We start from the raw sequence: 22145 nt of genomic DNA, 5'->3' as shown, positions 1-22145 counted from the left end.
TGATATGTAATGTACTATTATAAACGAAAGAGTACCTCAAAGGTGCAGAGATAGAGTTAGGTTCCGGTTGGGTGACTATAACACGATATTTGGTCGCGTCAGAGAACTCGCGTATGACGCTTGCAATATAGGTTTGAGCTGAAATGATGATGATCAGAATGATAATTGTACAAGTCAAAGGGCACTGTGTTCACGTAACGTACAAAGTATTACGAGTATAGATACACTGTTAATTCCTAAGTAACTAATGACGACTGAGAAGACATCATTTTTACTTAATTCGCAACAAGTGCCTAGTAAGTTCATAATCACTGACCTACACCAAACAAATTGAATTCATAGCTTTTTAATAAAGGGCTTCAGCACTAGTAGCTAGCTGTGTGGTGTTCTGAAATTTTAACAACGGAATGCTTAGTGGTAGTTTAGTAAAGCAATCCAACCTAAGGTGGTGGTGGCCACTAACTATGAGTCCCCCGTGTGGCGGCGCGCGCAGGAGGCGGCGGGGGCCCGCGAGGAGGCGGCGGGGGGCCGCGAGGAGGTCGCGCCGGACGACGCGTCCGACGAGGAGCCCGAGCCCGACGCCGGCGACGAGTACGACCGCGACGACGAGCTCGACCCGCCGCGCGACTACGACGACTACGCCGACAACACGCACCACCAACACCACCGCCACTGACCGGCCCACCCCCTCTCACCCCCGCTCACCACCGCTCACCCGCGTCTCCACCGTCCCGCGCCCTCTATCGATCCTCCACTCTTCTACTCTACGCTTTTATGTTCTTTACAGTTGTATAACTTATACGGTTTCCGATTTCCATAGATTGATAATGATGGGTAGTCGCCGGTGACGTCGATTGTACACGTCGTGAATATAAGTATAGCGGTGTGCCAGTGCGCATGCGTGCGACCACTGGTCGTCGACGCTTATATAATGCTCCCCGATGAGTTGGATTCATATATGTATGTATGTATCCGACGACACCACACATGAAAGAACTAGAGACGACACTTGCAGTCAGCGAGCGTTATACGACTAGTATTAATTTTTATTTTTTTGTCAGTATTTCTTTTATCGAAGAGTCGGCTATAAATATAAATTGACACGTTAAATTTGTTTTAACTCGTACTCACATCTTTTTGGGGGTTATAAACTTCTGGGCGACGTTACCAGATACTTCTATGGACTGACTATATACTATACATATGTATCCATATAAGACACCTGCTAGGTTTTTGGCTTGAAACTGTTTTAACTAAATATAATTTCTAACTTATAGATTTTCTTCAATTACTAATCTCCGTTAAATTCTGGTTTCTGGCTTCACTTTCTTGTGGTCGGTGGTGGTTGTTTTCACTGTTGTCCTAACAAACGAAGTGAGTTTCCGTTACTTACTATGGTGACATACAGAAGGCATGCCAATTAATATTATTTATGTAGCAGTAGTGTAACTAAAACCTATTTGTACTAACTTACAGCTACACACTCACAGTCATTCATTACATTCACAACCATACACACGTACACACTGATCGATTTTTTGCCAAACGGAAGAGAAAACGCCACTAAACATCCTTGTGGTTGTAGCTCATATTCATAAACGAAATATCTCATTTAGAAACTACATATTTTCTGAGGAGATAAATCCCATTGCTGCTAAGAATATTCTTCAATCCTTGTAACTGACGGCTCTAGGCAGCTCCAGAAGAAAGGGCGAGCACAATGGATCTTTGTTGGTCGCAGTGATACAGGTTTAAGGAACCGCGTAGTCCAAACTCCTTAATAAAAAACATACGAATTGTAGAAAATGAGCTGCAATACAGCTTTACAGTGTAACTAGAAGGTATAATAATTGTTTTGACACACAATATACGTTTGTTTGTTACAAAATTATAAATAAACGGAATATGTGAATTAATTGTGAATGGTCGGTGTGGTCGTACAGGAGGCGGTGCTGCAGTGGGTGCGGCGCCGCCTGGACGTGGACAACGACCTGCCCGTGTGAGAGCCGAGGCCGCGACGGTCACCGCCGCACCGCCGTCACTACGGTCACCGCGGTCACCCCGGTCACTGCGGTCACCCCGGTCACTGCGGTCATCTGATCACTGCGGCGTCGCTGCCACTCGCCGCTGTTGCTGTTCCACTGTTGGTTGCACCCAACGTTGATTGGACAGTATCAAATTACATTATCTATGTATACGCCGCCATCACAGTTTCATTGTGAATACGACTGAGTAATATTTTTATTGTATTCCTGTAGTCATAGCTGCCGGTACTCATAGCCTACTTTAGTATACCTTATTTTATTGTCGTCGCATGTTTTATTACAGAAACTACATATCTCTCGAAATAAATTATGCGATAATAATACCAATGAGTAGGTATAGTAATACGGTTGCCAACCACAAATTTAAACACCCAGAATTTGAAGTTAGATGAAACAGGAGAATTCAGTTTAAAAAAGGACGCAGTAATATTGTAGTAGTTAAATTAACATGTAAAAATATGTGACATGAATTTAAGTAATAACAATAATATATTTTTTTAATAAAAATATTTTAATAACTTCATATATAGTTATAGTTTTGAAATTTATAAACCCAGGACGCTGCTTGAAAACTATTCAGGGCCTCCCGTGACACTAGAAAAACTAGGACATGTCCTGAGAAAACAGGACGGTTGGTAACTCTAATTTATGAATGTTGTGGGGCATACCGAAACGTGTCGTTAAGTTGACAGATAGTGTTGTACTGTATTTGACTCTGTATAAAGTATTTTTTTCAATTTTATCATTCAGAGCGCCAACGCCAGCTGCGTCGTTCGCTAAATTGTTTTCCCATGTAGTAATGGTATTAGTACGTTGGCTGCCCACAGAAAGAGAGGAATTAATAACTATCAGAGATTATGAAGATGTTTCCAACTTTCCTAATTACAGTCGGCTCATGGCGCGGAGTAGTTACACCAATATTTAATGTTTATGTCCTTATCTGTTAGGCAATGTATGCAATACCGTCTTTACCATAAGGGCACACGGGGCCCGTGCCCAGGGCCCCCATTCTCAAGGGGCCCCCGAAGGACTGTCCATTTTTCTTACACATATATTCTCAAAAGATTTTTGTCGGGCACACTACACTTTTTTCACAAATCAGTAATGTTATCAGAAGGTGTGTATCAAGGCCATGCCATGAAATATATACTACGCCATTATATCGATTACTCCGCCTATTCCTATGTTCTTATACCTAGCCTACCCCAGTTTTTTTTTACTTTCAAAAAGGGCCCCGAATTCTTGTGTGCCCAAGGGCCCCAGCCTAGTTTAAGACGGCGGTGAATGTATGTCAGACATATGTATGAATTCCTCTTATTTCTCTCTTGATTCTTATTCAACTAGATTGGTGCAGTTGGTACCTAAATATATTCAATGTCTACTATAATTGACCTCTGGTCAATAGTACATATACTTGATGTGCTGAGGGCAGGATGTAGGTACGGGGCTAGTCCTAACAAGTAGACGCTTGACGCATCAAAACTCTCCTAGGTAACTAGCTGCTAGCTAGCTAGCTGTGTTGGGACGACCAATGATATGTCTAATATATAATAATTTACAGTTTTCACCGTTCATTGGGAATGCAATAATTATCTACTTGTACCTCAAAGTATACGACTCTCGATTCTCGACTAGTTATAAGCACAGTTTTAACAATCGATCTCTTCGCTTTTTATACATACACTTTACCACATCCCGTCCAATTCAACAACGGGGATCGATATTACGACGACCTGAGCCGAGGTTCGAACCCCTAGCGGTGCCCTCAGACTAAAGTCGTATCCGTCAGGCGGGAGTTGGCCTTCAGCCGCTTCATAGATCCTTCCGCGGGTTTGGAGTGCCATCTGCACTCGCCCCCTATCGTCCGATGAGGCTGTAAAGGCCAGCTGCGGCCAACTGCATTAGAGTAGTCCGGAAAAAACTTTACCTCACATCCTTTGCACGAGTGCGTAGACAACAGACGTGCATTTCTATGTATTTAATGCATCGTTATATATTGCATTGGGTATACAGAAATGTAAAATAGTATAGTTTTAAAGAATGTAAATAGCTGAAAATATAATATAGGTGCGAGTATTTTGAATATAACTAATTTTTTATGTAAGTACAATTTATAAAAAATGTAGTTTAATCTAGGTATATAAATAGGTAGTGATAGTGCAGCGAGAAACTTTCCACTTAAACCTCAAGTCCTCGCTCGCGTCATCTCGTCTCCATTAGCGACATCGCTAGTACGAAGGTTTTAGTACAGGCGCGCTCTACAATCGACACAAGTGCACAATCGACGTTCGTGAAGCTAATTTCGATAGTACCTACCTACCTATATATTACCTAGGTATACCCATAGTGTCTAGGTATACCTGTCTGTGACACTCTTACAATTTACACTTCTTACTAGCGATATCGTGACGGCGATGTTATTTTGATAGAGAATTTACCGAGGACAGTATGTGCTGAGTAGAGATAGGTGTGTAACTCGAAGGTGACAACGATGTGGTCATCATTATGTACCTAGTACCATAATAACCCCAATACTTTAGAAACTCAACAGAAATCTACCCCAAACAAATTAATCAGACAGGTCCTGACATATGAAGTCAAACAATTGCTTTCTAATTACGTAAAATTTGAGAATTGTATCTTACTGAAATGAAAGAGTGTAAATGGGCGTTCTTATGAATGAGCGTGTAGAGTCCCGAATTAAACTGAATGTGACGAACAAAATATAGATAGACCGGCCTTATGGACGGTCATCTGGTCTGGTTAGTGAATGAGAGAATCGATTCAAACCATATACCGGTAACTGCGCACTTGAACAATGTCACGCGACTAAATATGTATTGAATATATGTGTATGCTGCTATGTAGCAAAACAGCGAACTTTAATAATGTTGTAAATACTTATTAGTTTCAAATGTTTGTTTATATTATACATATTAGCTTACCCAGTATGTAGTATATATGGAATAATATTTATTTGTTGAATGATAAAACAGGGTACGGAGGCATGTCTCCTTACTCCTCCATAAGGTCAGCTTATCAGTGCATAAGGCACCGCTTGAGCTCGTAGGTATACAGACGAGCAGCGACCAGCAGGCGTTACCACTCACCGTCAGGTGTGCCGCCAGCTCATGTCATTGGGTCATTCCAGTTACAAACAAGACCATTACGTCTGGTGTGTGTTGTAATTGTAATGTACGTAATGTGCGGACATATTGTTATAACTTTTATATATTTTTGTAATTATAAATTATGCGACTGTATAAATTATAATAATTTAATTGTACTTGAACTGTAAATAAATAATATAATAGCTATTTTTATCATGAGCGACTTTTTTATTTTTATTCACCGTCTCCCCGGTCCCCAGTCTCCGCCGTCACCCCGGCACTTGTATCCACGATCCACATTGGAGCCCCATCTGGATTCCTAAACTAATGAATACAGCAGAATAATATTTATAATTTCGACATTACTGTCTGTATATAATAGTAAATCTTTTTGAAAGCATTATTGTTCAAAATGCTAATGATATAGATGTCGCTGTAGTACAGTGGTAGTACCAACAATGCCTCAGATAGTGGGTAGCTGCAGACATTAATTGATCGAGTTTGAGATGATCCGACACTTATCTGTGTTCTAAGATTAATAGATGTGCCAGTTACCTAACTAGTCGGACAGTACGGTTTCAAGTAAGTTTCTTTGCACGCACACTCAGATTGTGAAATTAATTGTCGAGGTTCTACCTAGAGACTACACCATGGAATATTTTAAGAAAGGTTATATTAAGACTTCTTAAGGGTCGGCATATCCCGATAACTAATGGCATATCAAATGGGCCGTTGATTGCCACAACGGTGGTATAAAAAAAAAGCTAACAGCTCAAATTGTTGACCAATCATCATCAAAAGAAAGAAAGAAAATAGTTAATTTGGTACCTAACAATATTAACATTAATTTTTAAATTACATTATATAGGTTTATATTAATTTCATAGTACCTATCACCACTGTTAATGTTCCTGCAAGTTCTCTAATCCAGATAAAGCGTCGAAAGTATCTTGCCGAATAACTACACTTTACGAGCACCGTTGCATTATCACCCTTAAAAAAACTACACTTTAGGTAGGTATCTCTTATTACATTTACTTTCAAATTCGTTTCATATAATCACATTGAATACAAACGCCTATCTAAACGAAGTCTAGCAGGGAATATTCTGTCTCCTTCGCACCGTTCCCTGGTGTCGTATGTCCTGCTCACATAGATTATGTCGTTTTAAGAACCGATATTTAGGATTATAAAGAATATTTTTTAGAGAACTATTTATTTTTTAGTATTTACTAGATTCAGTAGATTTTTTTTATGGATGATAATAGAATGGTGCTGCATGCGCCAACGGTTAACGACGGCGGGTCACCAGTGGAGGATGATAAGATGAACATGAAGTCAGGCCAGTTAGCCCATAGTGGCAAATTCACCAAGAATTTCCAAGAATTTATCACGATGGTTTTCAGGGGGAACCGTGTGGAGTAACCCTTTCCCACTTAGGCCGCATATTAGACATGCGCATTACATGTTAGCCCTCTGTGTGTGTTGTCTCATCACAACATATATACGCTTCAGTGATGAGGATAATCACCGCGCTACAAGTCACTTAACATACCTTCTTAGGGCCCAATATTACTTGACATTTATAAGAAATCAGGATAAATGATATTACTTTGCTGCTCCAATTATTTGACTCGATTAAGTTTCTTTGACTGGATGGTGTTTTCTTGCCAATACCTAATAAATAATATTACACCTTTGAATGACATTCAGTTGAGCTGTCGTCTGGTACGTCAATCTCATTTTTACTTCTTGTGCTTTACGCGTCAGTCACGGCATGTTCAGTGTTGCCACCTTCGTGGTTGCACCAATAAATTTGGTGAGTTTGTAAAATTTGTTTCATTTTAGTGAGTTAATGTTAGATAAACAAAAGTTTTGTTTTCATAAAAAATATATAAATAGACATCGATTTTTTATACCACGATTGTGCCAAATAAGTTTAGTAAATGATAATATTTATGACGCGAAAGTGTATAAGTAACACGTATTAGTAACATATATAATACGTATTATAACAGTTTTGATAGGAAAGTCCCTAAAGCACTCATATTTTCGGAAACAAAGATTTTATAAAATGACAATTGTATTGGTTGAATTCTTCTTTCTTCTTCCGATAAATTCCTATTATAATTTCTTTATTTTCAGGCTATTTTGGCCATTTAGAGATAATGTTACACTACTACTAACTAACATTAACTCTAAAACTTTACTAGTGCAGACACAAAAACGCACACGAAAATAATAATAACAAAAATAAAGTAAAAATAATTATGACCGCTGTATAATTCCATTGGAGATAGCACGGCAATGATCAATGAAACAAAAGTATGACAAAATTATCTCTGACAGTATTTTTCGATAAAATCATTTTTTAAATGAGTGCATTTTTACGCAAAATTATAATTTAGTGATATTTTGTGATTGCATGAAGATACATTAAAAACTTTTTGTGATTTCTGCCTAGTGGACACGTCCAAACATTGTTAGCAACACTGGTCACGTCAAGTTATGTCAATGTCACTAAGTGGCTGTACGGTGCGATATGTGTAATATTTATTTTGTATAAAAATATAACAATTATTTGTTTAATGTCATTGTTTTTAATGAACATTAGTTTGAGTACCTACTATAAATGTATAATTGAAAGTATAAGGTTGCCTGCAAATGTAACGTGTGTGTCATAATAACTGTGGTGTGATTGTGTGATTGGTGTTATCTGCTGGCTGCGCTAGCTACGGTGACTTCCGTACAGTTCACAATAAGGAAAATTGTAAATATATGTTCCCGAGCACATGCGAAGCGACCGAGCAAATGCGATTTGTTTCTGTACGCACACATAGACGCGAGCGCTAGCGTCACACCTCGGAGCCGATAATTGGAGAACTGTAATCCCGAATTCGAGGAAAAAATCCTTTAGTTATGTGTTTTTATAGGTGATTGATAGTTTTGAAGGAGTAGACTGTATTATATTTTGGTTGTAAGTGTCGTCGAAGTGAGGGTGATGAGTGTGCCACTGACGTGTAATGATGTGTCGAACTATGACCATGCCGCCGTGCTACATGGTTGTCATGCTAGCGCTGTTGGCGGGTGTACGTAGCACGCCGCTCGACTCGCTGCGACCTGTGTGCCCCCCCACCGCCCAACAAAACTGCACCTACGAACAATCTTCAACATCCTATGAACACTTTTACTCGATTAATGGTAAGGAACATGTACACCCACGGGCTACATCACATAACACGGTCATTTGTTGATCATCATATTTCCGCTTCTGTTCATAAGTCAGAACTACAGAAACATTTAATTATGTTTAACAATGACAAGATTTAACTTTTCTGTCTGAGTATATTATTGTATGACTAATCTGCTTCCTTACTAAATTCTAATTGTATGCCTAATATGATTTGTGCTGTTTAGTAGTTTGTTATCACACAAAATTATAGTTATCTAAACTAAGTTTGATAATCGGGCAGGGCCAAATAATTTGCAACTATGAGATTATAAAACAATATGGCCACATTTGTTGCTCACTGTGATGTACTCCTGGGTATATTTGATTTGTGTGTTGTTTATTTAGTCACATAGGCCACAACTATACAAAATTGAATTAAAATTATAGCAATGTAAACAGTCAATTCAATCAAACAATTCAATGTAAACAAAGAACTAAATTAATTCTTTATATTTACATAGAACACAAAGCAAGATAATTTGTTATTACACTGTTTTAAATTTGAAGAGGTCATTATTTATATGTATAGTTAGTAAAAATCATCAAATCTCACCACATTTTATATTTATTGAGTTCTTGATTTTTCAACCGCTATGATCACGGGTAAATTGTTTCAATAAATATAAAATGTAATATAATAATAATAATAAGCTCAGGATAATTCACACAGCACCATCTAGACCCAAGTTAAGCCATGTAAAGTGGTATGCTAGACCACATAGGTCATCTAGCGGTGGTAAGATACTGTGATTTTTACCAATTACAGTCAACCCTCCTATAACGCGGTACTCTCAGAACGCGGTTTCCATATAACGCGGAGCTGAAATTGCGACAGCCCTCCTATAACGCGGTACTCTTACAGCGCGGTTTCCGTTCAACAACGTCCCATCAGTTCTTTCCGTGCACCCAATGAATGGTTTTAACTGGATATGTTTATATCAGTGTGGTTCACGGGTGGGTGGTTCTCCTCATGCGCTATCTTCCACTTCTATTAACTAAATAGTTTCGCATCGACAGCGTGCCATGCGTGTGTGTGTCTAACGAAACTGTAACATGAAAGATATATATGTGATCTTTTGACTACATTGTCGCGTGAACTATAGAAAAACTACGTTCTGCTTATGTCTTAGCCGCTTAAAACCAATGTGAAGATCAACCAAGTGAGGAAGACATTTTGCCCATTAAAAGAAGGCGAGTTAGGCGACTCATATCTGACAGTGAGGATGAGTGTTGAAAGATTACATCATTTTACAAAAGTCTTTCTTTTGTTTTTGTTGGAAAACAGTTTTTTAGTTTAGTTTTTGTTTCATTCATCATTTCATCATTTCCTTATTTTTATTGAATTGAAGAGTTCATACTCTTCAATTCAATAAAAATAATTTATAATTTATCTTGTCTTTTGTATTTATTGGTCTCCATATAACGCGGTACGAATGATGTGATTTGTACTTATTCTGAGTCTCTTATAGCGCGGTTTCCATACAACGCGGTAGACGGTTTCCATAGAACGCGCTACGAATTAGCCTGGTTTGTACGGTTAAATCCGAGTTTCTTATAGCGCGGTTTCCATACAACGCGGTACGCACTCACCGCGTTATAGGAGGGTTGACTGTATACATATAATTTGTTAATGTTTCATGTCATATCATAATATTTAAAAATGGGCCTTAAGACTTTACAAATTTTCATAGAATATGTTGTTAAGTATGGATCAACATGTACATGTACATGTAAAAAATTTTGGAAATATTACCCTCATCTTAATTTGTTGATTGTGACATGTATTTTTTTTATGAGGGTTGATAATGGAATGGTGCTATCGCCTGCACTAACGGTATACGCTGGCGGAGCACCAGTGGAGGATGATAAGATGAGCATGGTCAGTTCAGTTAGTCAGCCCATAGTGACAAATTCACATTGAGGAGATCAACCTGATAGGTACTAAACATTGCTAGCAATGGCGTTATCAATCCACATTACTAACAATCCAAATTAAATGTGCATGCAAAGTCAGGGACACCACTGGTACCAAACTTGTCTGATTAACCTCTTCATGTACTGTGTCAATTACCTTAGGTTACAATATATTCATCATGTGCAGAGTGCTAATAATGATATTTTTATATGTTCCAGGTAATAATGTACGAATAATATTTAAAGATGGAGATTTTTTTAAACTGATTTGCAATAACATAAAATTAGACAAATCGATACTGCCATCGTTCGCACGACACGTAGTAGTTCACACGGTGACTTTCAAGAAGTGTCCACCGCCCGACATCAGTTATGCAGAGTTATTTGCGGCTCTCAACGTCTCGAAGCCGCGGGAGCTGGTGCTCAGCAACGTGCCACCCGAGCCTCGGCTGAGAGCGTCTCATTTCATCGACATCACTCTAGAGAGGCTCGAGATCGAGGCGAGGAGAAACGCGTCGCAGAAGCTGGACGCGGAGCTCCTCTCCTTACTGGACGGCGGTCCCGGCAAGCTGTACCTCACGAACGTGAAGCTCGACCGCCTGCCGGTAGGAAGGAGGGACTTGCGCGTGACGAACGCCGGAATCGAAAGCCTCCCGATAGAGGCACTGGAGAAGTTAGAAACGCTACACCTGGACGAGCCGTATCTCACGGACGTGCGCAACCTGTCGGAGGCGCCGCTGCTGAGCAAGCTGAGCCTGACGGCGCCGGTGCGCGAGGCGCCGAGCCCGCCGCGGCTGAGCGACCTGTTCCTGTCGCTGTGGCAGGAGGCGCGGCCCGGCCGCCGGCGCGGCTGCGGCCGCCTGCGCGCGCTCACCGTCACCAGCGCGGCCGCGCGCCGCCTGCCCGCCGCCTGGCTCGCCAACTGCAGCCTCCTCCGCAACCTCACGCTGCAGCGCCTCACGTGGCTCGAGGAACTTCCCTCCGATCTCCTGCGCGACGCCGCCAACCTCACCAGGCTCACGATGCAGAGCTGCAACCTCGAAGCGTTACCGGAAGAGTTCTTCTCGTTTTCCTCGAATCTCCGCGTGGTCAATCTGAACTACAACAGATTGAAAACCTTACCGAGGTAACGACTCTCTACTGTGATCGCGACGTCCTGTGATTTTCATTTTCTTAACGTTTTTCAAATGAGTGTGAAATAGCACTATAAATATACTCGAGTGTAGGATCGAATTTTGCAATGAAACTTAAAACATATATATATTTAACAGTGACATACGATCGCAGAGAGTCGGCCCTCTCAAAAACGGTGATACCGTTTCGTTTGTAATATTTCAGCAAGATTTCATCACTACAACAATTGGAAGAGTTGTCGCTGTTGCACAACTCGCTGACATACGAGATCGCACCGGTGCTGGCGCCGCTGACGTCGCTGCGCAGGCTGGTGCTGTCCATGAACCCCCTCGGGGACCTGTGCGGCGCCCGGCCCGCGCCCGGCCTGGCCGCCGCGCTCGACATCCGCGGTGAGTGATTACGTCAAGCGCCCAGCGTCAAGTCCTACGTCAAGCGTCAAGTGGACGCTTGACGTGGACGCGCCGCATTGTGTGGGCTGCCTTTTAAGTTGTGTTCTTTGAAATAAGTATATATAATATAACAGATTCGATCATTTATTGTTTTTCAAAATGTTCTCCGCGACATTTAATACACTTTTGCATACTTCGTTGTTCAAACCAGTTTTTAAAACATTTATTCCACTCCGAAGTTGGGGTAGTCAAAATGGCCGATTCGTATGCGTCGACGGCTTCTTCGGGTGAGCTGAAACGTTGACCACGAAGACTTAGCTTAATTTTTGGGGAACGTAAAAAAATCGTTAAGGTTTAAGTCAGGACTATAAGACGGATGATCCAAAATTTCGACATTTTGGGTGTCCAAAAACACCTTTGTTGAAGGGCGGTGTGCGAACGTGCATTGTCAAGGTGCAGTATCATACGACGTCTTGAATTGATTTTTAGAAATTCGGTGATGACTTGTGGCAAACAAACAGTCGTATACCAGTCAGCGGTAAACATCTTGCAATCTTCTAGTACAATAGTAGCCCTTTTTTTTATATTGCTCCGTGAGCGAATGTATTTGGTCGGTTTTGGCTCATCCTGGAAGACCCAAACAGTTGACTGCTACTTAGAATCTGGATCGTGAGCATATATCCAAGACTCGTCACCACTAACCATATCATAAACATGCTTTGACTGTCCTCGGTTGAATCGCTGCAGAGTTTTGCGACACCAACTAACATGGGCTGTTTTTTGGTCGTCGCTACGCAAATGTGGTATCCAACGAGAGATCAACTTTCTTACGCCAAATTCTCCGTGCAGGATATTTTGGACAGTGATTCCTAAAATGCCCACGGATGCCTCTATCTCACGGTATGTCACATGACGATCTTCGAGGATTAGTTGTCGCAAGGCTTCGATATTCTCTTGTATTATGACGATTTTTGGGCGACCTTCACGTGGCTTCTCACTGAGCTTAGAGTGCCCACGTTGAAATTCTAAATACCATCGTTCTATAGTCTTAAGACATGGTGCTACATCAGTAAACACAGAAGTGATTTCCTCAAAGCTATGAAGTCGCGATAGGCGTAGAAAATTATCGCACGCAAATTTTCCTTAGAGATTTCCATTTTTACAACTGACTTGTCACTTTTGAATAGACGATACAATAGAACTATTCGACCAATCTGAAAACATTCTTTTGTTTTCGAATTCTAAATTCAAAAAGATGTACCTAAATGTCATATGCTTTTTTTTAACAATCGCGGGAGGTTGGCAAACGACAAGAGTTAAAAGGCAGCGTAGGTATTAACGTGTTGGGTGTGCGCAGACCAGTCCCCGCTGGCGGCGCTGGGCCGGCTCGAGGTCCTGGAGCTGGCGCGAGTGAACGCGAGCCGCGTCTGCAGAGACTGGGTGGAGGCCATGCCGCACCTGCGCCAGCTCGACCTCTCGGGCAACAGAGTCACCGAACTCACGGTATGCGCCCGTTCACATACTGATACGCGCGATGCGCTCTCCCGGTCCCTACTGATAGTATTTACAAATTAAAAAAATATCTAGAAAGTTAAAAAACCTATCGTAAAGTAGCCGACTCTGAGATCGACCCGTGCAGGTGCGCGTCTATCGAAAGGAACGGTGAATTTCTGGTCGCTCGTTTTTGGTCGGTGTATAATATTTTAGTTGAGTAATATAATTAGGTACGGTAGGTAGGCCTCTAAGTAGATTTAATCCAGGGCCCCACAAATTCACGACCCGCCCCTACGTGTATTCACACCTCACCGGTGGCCGCTCGAGTATACCTGGAGAGTAGAGAGAGTATCACGAGCGAGCGCTGCCACCGTCATATTTATATGTTGACGTGCGACTCCCGAAACGTAATTTTATATTTTTTGCTTTCCCCTTACATGTGTAATTTTCATTTCAATAGAAATCCCATAAAGCCATGTCGGATCGGTGTCATAATGTTTAAAAAAATATATTAACGACTTCAAATATATGGAGATATCTTACACTTTTATTTATTTATTACTATATACCCACCCCGGCTTCGCACGGGTGTACATGTATTATATATAAACCTTCCTCTTGAATCACTCCATCTATTAAATAAAACCGCTTCAAAATCCGTTGCGAAGTTTTAATGATTTAAGCATACATAGGTTTTCAACCGTTGTACGGGTCGGAGTAGGGGTGTTAGGTTTATTTTCGTTATAATCCGCTTATGAATATGTTTCAACAAATCGGTATTGCAGATACAGCACTACCTCGCTACAGCTGGTAACTTTATTTGAAAATTTGATATTTACGCCTGTGAATTTAGAGTCGGATATTAAAAAACAGACTATACATGTAAAAACAGTTACAGTAATAATATTATGCAGTACATTAAATAAATAAATATAATATAATAATCTCAGGACAATTCACACAGACCCAAGTTAAGCTAGCTAAAGCTTGTATTATGGGTACTAGACAACTGATACATATACATAGATTTTTTTTCGTAAATACATATATATTATATATAGAAAACACCCAGACCGATACAAACAATCATACTCATGAATACAAATGTTTGTGCCGTGCGAGGAATCGAACTCGCGACCATCGGACGTAAAGCGGTGTGCTAGACCGCTAGATCACCGAGGTCGTCAAAATAAATATATGAATGTAGCGTTAGACGGCTCAGTGGATACTCTCCCAGATGCACTGACACCATCACTTACTCTCCACTTTTGATCACTTCATGATTAGCGTGTGATTTTTCATTTGCTTGGATCTGGGGATGACGCTACATTAAAATTATTACAGTTTTTAAAAATATGAATTATAAAATAAATATTCTTAAATTAATTTATATTATAACGTTTGTTGGTTTTGATACTTAAAGTACAAAAACATTGTTTTTTACACTAAGTCATTTGGACGAATAGTTAGCAGCACACGCAGTACAAGTCGGGCGCTGCCGCTGTACAATGGACGTTATTATCAGTAAATGTACTTAAGTATATATTGTTTGATAAACTTGGATTTGTTTTTGTAATTTTAAATGTTGTGTCTTTTGTAGTATGAAGACCTTCAAGCTCGTCGAGACCCGACGAAATCCTTGGTGAATCTAAGACGTAACCCCATTGAAAGAATTCTATACGATAAATCTCAATACGAAAGAGTAATATCGGAACCCACTCATATGGTAAGTATACGATTGTGTCGCTATATTCACATTACATTTCAATATTTTGCCCTTTCGTCATATAATCCATTTATGTTTTATCTATTCTCTCACTTTATGTTCATTAGTTTTCATATTTAATGGTTTTTAAGTAAATACGTATTGTCTTTCACATGTTCCTTCTTATATATATATATATATATTTTTTTATATTCCATAGATATTATTTTCCTAAAATATCAATTACCTTTGTTCCGTCAGATGTCCGCCATTTTGCAATAATAAATATAGACTTTTTTTATCTCGGAGACAAATTTGACAATGCTGTCAACTTTTTACGATTCTTAAATAGTGCTGTGACATTATCGGAAATTGATATGAATTACCCATTTTTATAGGTTACTTTGAAATAATGTGTGGAAGTTTATTATTAAAAACGCATTAACACAAAATTTAAGTATAGATATTAATAACTGTAAGGTTGTTGTATTAATTAAATTTTTTTAATAGTCATATATTTTAATACAAAGACTAATTTATTTAATAAAATTACCTTCACATGGTACATTTCATAAAGCATAGTCACTGTCGAAAATAGCTGTTTGAAAGAAAAAACATTAAATGGCACTCGGGAACTGCCGCGGTAAAGCTATTGCATAGCATTTTTTATCAATTTATCCCGTATATAAATGTCCAGTTCAGAATATATAGTAGATCCAATTAGAAGAACTGGTAAGAAACTCAATTGAATATTTTATTCATTTTTTTTAAAAGCCTGTTTATTTACAATGTATATTTATATAGGTGTCTATGTTTAACATTAAATAAAAATCCCGTACATGAACGCTCGTCATTCAAGTAATCGTTTAGCGAGTAATAGGCTTTGCTCAGTTAATATGATTTAACAGATGTTTTGAATTTATTTAAAGGTAATTCCAGTATATTCTTTGGTATCTTATTGTAAATTTTTATACCTATTCCTAAAAAAAACTTATTGACTTTTTCTAAACGATACTTGGGCACAGCAAGTTTGTCTTTAAATCTAGTATTAATATTACGGAATTTCTTGAATCATTCGCCGCGCTCAAAGCCCGCGATTAAAGCTATGCAATAGCTTAAAATTCTTTTCCTACCTAAAAATCCGTTCGCATCTCGTTCCAAATCAAGTGTAGTGCCTTCAGTTGTTTCTCAAGATCGTTACATTTGGGTCCTTTGTTCTTTTTGATGTTCGTTAATAATCTTAGCATTCAGCATTACGTCACAATATAAACTTTACTCTGACGATCTTAAAATCTATAGTCATCAAATCGGTGGACAATTTCAAATACCAACAAAACCATACTAATGCTGTGTGAGATAGCTGATGTTCTCGCAGTAGTGATGGGTTCTCAATTTGTCGAAATGTGCACATTAATTTACGCGAAAAAGGCGGCCAATAGACGTTTTTATAATATTAATAGCGTTCAGGTTAAAGAAGTATCTAAGCTGTGCGGAGTGATACTAGATAAGAAAGTATACTTCCGCAAACACGTAAGTGCAATAGTAAGTAGAGGTATTAAATTTACAGGTTTTATAGTAACACAAAATATTATTTTCTTTTGTTGTTGCTGTTTTATTTTATGTATTAAAAACATGAAAGTAAATAAAAATTTAGGAAATCGGTGTCTCAGTTACAGCACTACTCCCCTACAGCCGATAACATTATATGACGATTCGTCTTTTATACCTGTCAATTTAGCTTTCGATATATATAAATCATTCGATGGGTCGATGCGATACATGCCGCGCCTCCCCAGGTCGCGCGCGTCGAGATCGACTCGCAGCTCACGTGCGACTGCCAGCTGTACTACTTCGCGCGCGCGCTGCGGGAGAAGCCGGCGCACGTGAACATCAACTCGCGCACGTGTCGCGACGGCCGGCCGCTGGCCGAGCGCGCGCTGGACGACCTCGCGTGCCGGCTGCCCGCCGCCGACTGCTGGCCCGCCTGCCGCTGCGAGCTGCGGCCCGCGCTCGGCGGCGAGTGCGGCCCGGCCTGCGGGCTGCGGGCCGAGTGCGGCGCGCCGCCCGTCGGGCCCGGGCCGCCCGCGCTGCGCCGCCTGCGGCTCGCCGAGCTCGGGCTGCGCGGCGCCGGGCTGGCCGCGCTGCCGCCCGCCGCCGCGCTGCCCCGCGGCCTGCGCCTGCTGGACGCGCGCGACAACCGCGTGGAGGGCGCGGACGCGGCCGCCGCCGCCGCGCTGCTGGCGCCGCCGCTGCGGCTGCGGCTCGCCGGCAACCCGCTGCGCTGCGAGTGCGGCCGCCGCGCGCTCGTGGACGCGCTGCTCGACCGCGCCGACCGCGTCGAGGACCTCGCGCACGTGGCCTGCGCGGACGGCGGGCCGCTGGTGCGGCGCGCGTGCGGCCCGGCGCCGGCCGCGCTGGCGGCGCTGGTGGCGCTGTCGGCGGCCGCGCTGGCGGCGGCGGCGCTGGCCGCGCTGCTGGCGCGCGCCGAGCCACGGCTGCGGCTGAAGGCGTGGCTGTACGCGCGCGGGCTGCTGCCGTGCGCGGCGCGCGAGGAGGAGGCCGGGCGGCCGTTCGACGCGTTCGTGTCGTACGCGGAGGAGGACGAGCGGTTCGTGGCGGAGCGGCTGGCGGCGCGGCTGGAGGCGGGCGCGCGGCCGCTGCGGCTGTGCCTGCGGTACCGCGAGTGGGCGGCGGGCGCGTGGATGCCGGCGCAGCTGGCGGCGTCGCTGGCGCGGTCGCGGCGCTGGCTGGTGGTGGTGTCGGCGCGGCTACCGCGCTCCGCCTGGGCGCGCGCCGAGCTCCGCGCCGCGCACGCCGCCGGCCTGCGCTCGGCGCGGCCGCGGCTGGTGGCGGTGCTGGTGGGCGCGCCGCCGCTCGACGCCGAGCTGCGCCGCCTGCTGTCGGCCGCCACGCTGCTCCGCTGGGAGGACCCCTGGTTCTGGGAGAAGCTGCTCTACGCGATGCCGCGCCCCCGCAAGCGGCCGCGCCCGGGGCCCGCGCCGCACCAGCCGCCCGCGCCGCGCCCCGCCGCCGCCCCGCCCGCGGCCTGACCGCAACCTGACCGCGACCTGACCGCGACCTGACCGCGACCTGACCGCGACCTGACCGCGACCTGACCGCGACGCGATTACCGATCTGATATTATAATTATGCAGTGAATCGATCGATACTCACGACTGTCGATAGAGTGACGCAATGTTACGATGACGAGATACGCTCTCGAAAACTTCTCGTACCGACACCGTCGTTACGAATCCTTAGCTGCCTAAACACGTACGCTCTTTCACTCGCGAATCGACCGACCCTGTATGTAAATATAAACGAACAGAACGAAAAATAAAAATACATATTTTTGTGGTCTAGTATTGAATACTGTATCGAACAGAAATCCGACTATATTTTCTTCGAACAGCTAAATATATGAAATACGACAACATAATATAAAATAACATTAGTAATTTTATTTTTTTAAAAAACAATGTGTGTTTGTAATAGTCTAAAATAAAAAATATTTTTTGATATATTATATCAAATATTTATTAATGCGAATAATTTATTAATTTTGTATTAATACCTTTTAAATAAACACCCACACGTTATTTTTGAGACAGACATAAAAATCAATCGTTCATATAAATTTCCGATAATGTCACAACACTATTTAAGAATCGTAAAAAGTTGACAGAATGGTACTGTCAAATTTATCTCCGAGATAAAAAAACTGACTATAATTATTTATTATTGCAAAATGACGGGCGTCTAAGTATGGAGCAAACATAATTACAGTAATAGATAAAACATATTTTTGAAAAATAATATACGTGGAATATTTTTTTTTTTAAAGAATGTAAAATGACATTTGAAAGACAATGAATGACATACGCGCAATATCGCGAAAGAGTGAACATGTAATATAGATACAAACGTAACTGTTTTTTGCGCGCGCTGTCTTAGTGTAAAGGCAGCTATTGTTATTGTTATGTGACAGAATAGTCAATTTTCTAATATCAACGTACAGTAAGTAGTGTCTGTCACATAAAAACCACACTCGTTCTGTGTTTAATTAATTATTTGAAACATTACCGATTGTTTAACATACGTTCACGTCGAATGTTATTGTGATCTGATACGATTTGTGATTGTTTACCTCCGTAGATCTGTTTATTAATAACATCGTGTAGTTCAGTAAGACTGGTACTGGACCTCGTACCCGTGTGCCATCACACCGTGCCAACATACAAGCGCCGACTTTTTCTACACTTGTTTGTGTATAAATGTACATAGTATATAGTGTTTCTGTAATTATTTTGTAAGCAAACATATAAATAAAGGATCATGTTGATATTATAATTGTGTATAGAAGCGGACACAGGGCATGCCCCCGTCTTTATTTGTGTACAACGCACAATAGAGGCTGATAACATTGTAAATAATACATATAAAGGAAACATTAGTAACTAAGAGGTATTGTTATCCATGTTTCAAATGGACTTTTGTATTGCTGTATTGTGATGTATATATTTTAAAATAAATTAGTGTGCCTTTTTATATTGTATATACCTTTTTGAGAATATTTTTATATAATCTATAGGTATACTCTGTTAATAAACGATATTATAATTGTTAATTTTTTTTTTTACTGAGTCCTACGTCCCTATATCGACGTCTATAATTGTTTGGCATGTTCAAATAAATTCTTATGACGCTCCAAACGTTTGTAGTAGATTTATTGGGGTTAGGAATAAAAAAATGTAACTTCACAACTGTCAGTGGAATATCAAACGAACTTTAATACATATCATGGACAAACAAAACTACAAACGAACGGAAAGGACCAACGCGAAATAGGAAAGTCGAAAGACCATCAAGACGGTGCAGCGGTGGGCTGGGCTAACCAGCGCCGCGACAGTCAGCTGTCACGACATATGCTGAGCGTCGGCCATGTTGTCAACTAGACATTTATATGTGTAATTGATGTCGCGTGTATAGTGTTCACTTATTTGTTATTTATGTCTTCTTGTATGTAAGTTGTTATCGACGTAATATCGGCTCGTTAGCCATAGCTCCACGTCTTTACTCCGCGGCGCTTGCGCGGGGACTCTCTTCCCTCTTGCGCACGGCGGTCCGTGTACGCTCGGCTCGAGACGATAGATAATAAACTGCTAGTGTTTCCACATACACTACATCTCTCTCCTTTTTAAGTTTATTTTCTTTTCAAGCATGAATCAATCCACTCTATTAGGTATTTGTTCCTTGGAGGCATGTGTGCTACGTTACAACGATGGTGGACTCATTTTGACACTATACTGCCACACATAAGCCGAATGCCTCTAGTGCGATTGGCCTTTCCAGCGTAACCAGCACCGTGATTTTTCCTCCTCTTTTGAATATAAATTACATTTATATATTAACTCCAATTTACTCTGTGTTTCACATACTTCACCTTTCTTCTTTTATATTTGTTTTCATATAATCGTTATTCCACTTTGTTATTGTGTAATATTATGTAAGATTAGTATAAAGCACTTCTGAAAAAAATGTTGTATGTTTTATGACCAGAATATCTTTATCATAGTAGTCACTACTTTATATTTTGTAGGTTTACGGTAAATACTTATATATTTTTTCCATTCTATCTGTCTCATGCAATGTGTTATTTACATGTAGTATTTTTCTTTATCATGTACATTTGAATACTGATTATCTAAACATAATCTGGAATTTCTTCAAAACTCCCCACTATTTATTATTATCATTCCATACAATATTGATGGGTCCTATGGTGGTATACCAGAATATTATTATTATATCAAGAGTTGCATCAACAATTGCAAACGACTTTCCACTATATTCTGTCTACACATCTGATATCAGTCCATGTAGTATTAATTGGGTATAACTATAACCATTCTTCATCGTACAAAATTATCTCTCTTATCACCTGCATTAATTCAGTGCTAAAATATTAGGAAAGGTTGTCAGACCAGTCTTTGAGCGATCGACATATACCACATATATCACCACAGCGACTCTACGTACTCCAGCAATCGTCAATTATATTAGTTATAGAAATTATATTTTCGACCAAAATTAATTTGTGTACTATGACTTTTGATTTATTATATTTTACTGAATCCGCTCCATTTCACTCCGATAATTAATATGCATTAAAACTGGCAATTTTTTATTACTTATATTCACCCGCAATTTAATGCAACATTCTATCAATTTACCTTTAATGAATAGGACACCATTCATCAATACACAATACAATGCTTGATGACCCCGCCAAAGACAATTTAACACAAACTGGACGTTAATACGCAATTTAATGCTTAACGACCCAGCCAACGCAATTTAATGCAACCTGTCCGCCAATACGCAATTTAATGCTTGACGGCCCAGTCCAACGCAATTTAATGCAATCTGTCCATCAGTTCGCAATTTAATGCCTGATGGCCCAGCCAACGCAATTTAATGCAATCTGTCCATCAGTTCGCAATTTAATGCCTGATGGCCCAGCCAACGCAATTTAATGCAATCTGTCCATCAGTTCGCAATTTAATGCCTGATGGCCCAGCCAACGCAATTTAATGCAACCTGTCCGTCAATACGCAATTTAATGCTTGACGGCCCAGTCTACCTTACCTCTGTAGCTCCTTTTTTAGAATATCAATGCCATTGTCACCGTCATTATAATCCATTGAACTTCTTAATTCATCCTCTTTAAGTATTGGTTATTAGTATTATGCTCATTGTTTTTCTTCCTTTGCTAATTTCTTTAAGGTCATCTGAGCCAATAGTCACTTTATAAGCAAATCATGAACTCCTGCAAAACACCAAATTTTATAATTATAGCACAATTAAACGCCACTCTTATCCATTTAATTTTCACAATATATACATTTATGACTACTAATATTAAACATATTTCAGATTTATGTACTCCACAAGAATGTCCAGTAAATAATTCTAATCTAAAGTATGGGAATACTAATAGTATCCTCAGAACTATTTTTTTTTCCACTAATGTATCGTTAGTAATTGTTACTATCATGCATCATGGTTTACATTATTATCTAGTAATAATAATAATAATTGTGCAGCCATAATATAACGCAC

At 40.9% G+C, this 22145-nt stretch overlaps 2 protein-coding genes across 2 annotated transcripts in view; both read left to right on the top strand.

The window, feature by feature from the left end:
- The window catches only part of LOC131841399 (collagen alpha-1(XXIII) chain-like), a 361871-nt gene extending 359782 nt beyond the window's left edge, over positions 1-2089 (top strand). The window contains exon 25 of the mRNA XM_059189714.1: positions 1944-2089. Within this exon, the coding sequence (XP_059045697.1) occupies positions 1944-2003 (60 nt within the window). The 3' untranslated portion in view covers positions 2004-2089. The remainder of the gene's footprint in view (positions 1-1943) is intronic.
- Positions 2090-7673: 5584 nt separating this feature from the next.
- Positions 7674-18073, top strand: LOC131841401 (protein toll-like). Its single transcript, XM_059189716.1, has 6 exons — positions 7674-8356; positions 10521-11427; positions 11640-11824; positions 13182-13327; positions 14919-15044; positions 16820-18073. The coding sequence occupies exons 1-6, from the start codon at positions 8179-8181 to the stop codon at positions 18071-18073; spliced, it is 2796 nt and encodes a 931-aa protein (XP_059045699.1). The 5' UTR covers positions 7674-8178.
- The last annotated feature ends 4072 nt before the right edge of the window (positions 18074-22145 follow it).

The sequence above is a fragment of the Achroia grisella genome, unplaced genomic scaffold (assembly GCF_030625045.1).
Source record: "Achroia grisella isolate CSIRO2021 unplaced genomic scaffold, CSIRO_AGI_Agris_v1 utg1668, whole genome shotgun sequence".
NCBI lineage: Eukaryota > Metazoa > Arthropoda > Insecta > Lepidoptera > Pyralidae > Achroia > Achroia grisella.
This window is presented reverse-complemented; position numbering and strand designations above follow the sequence as displayed.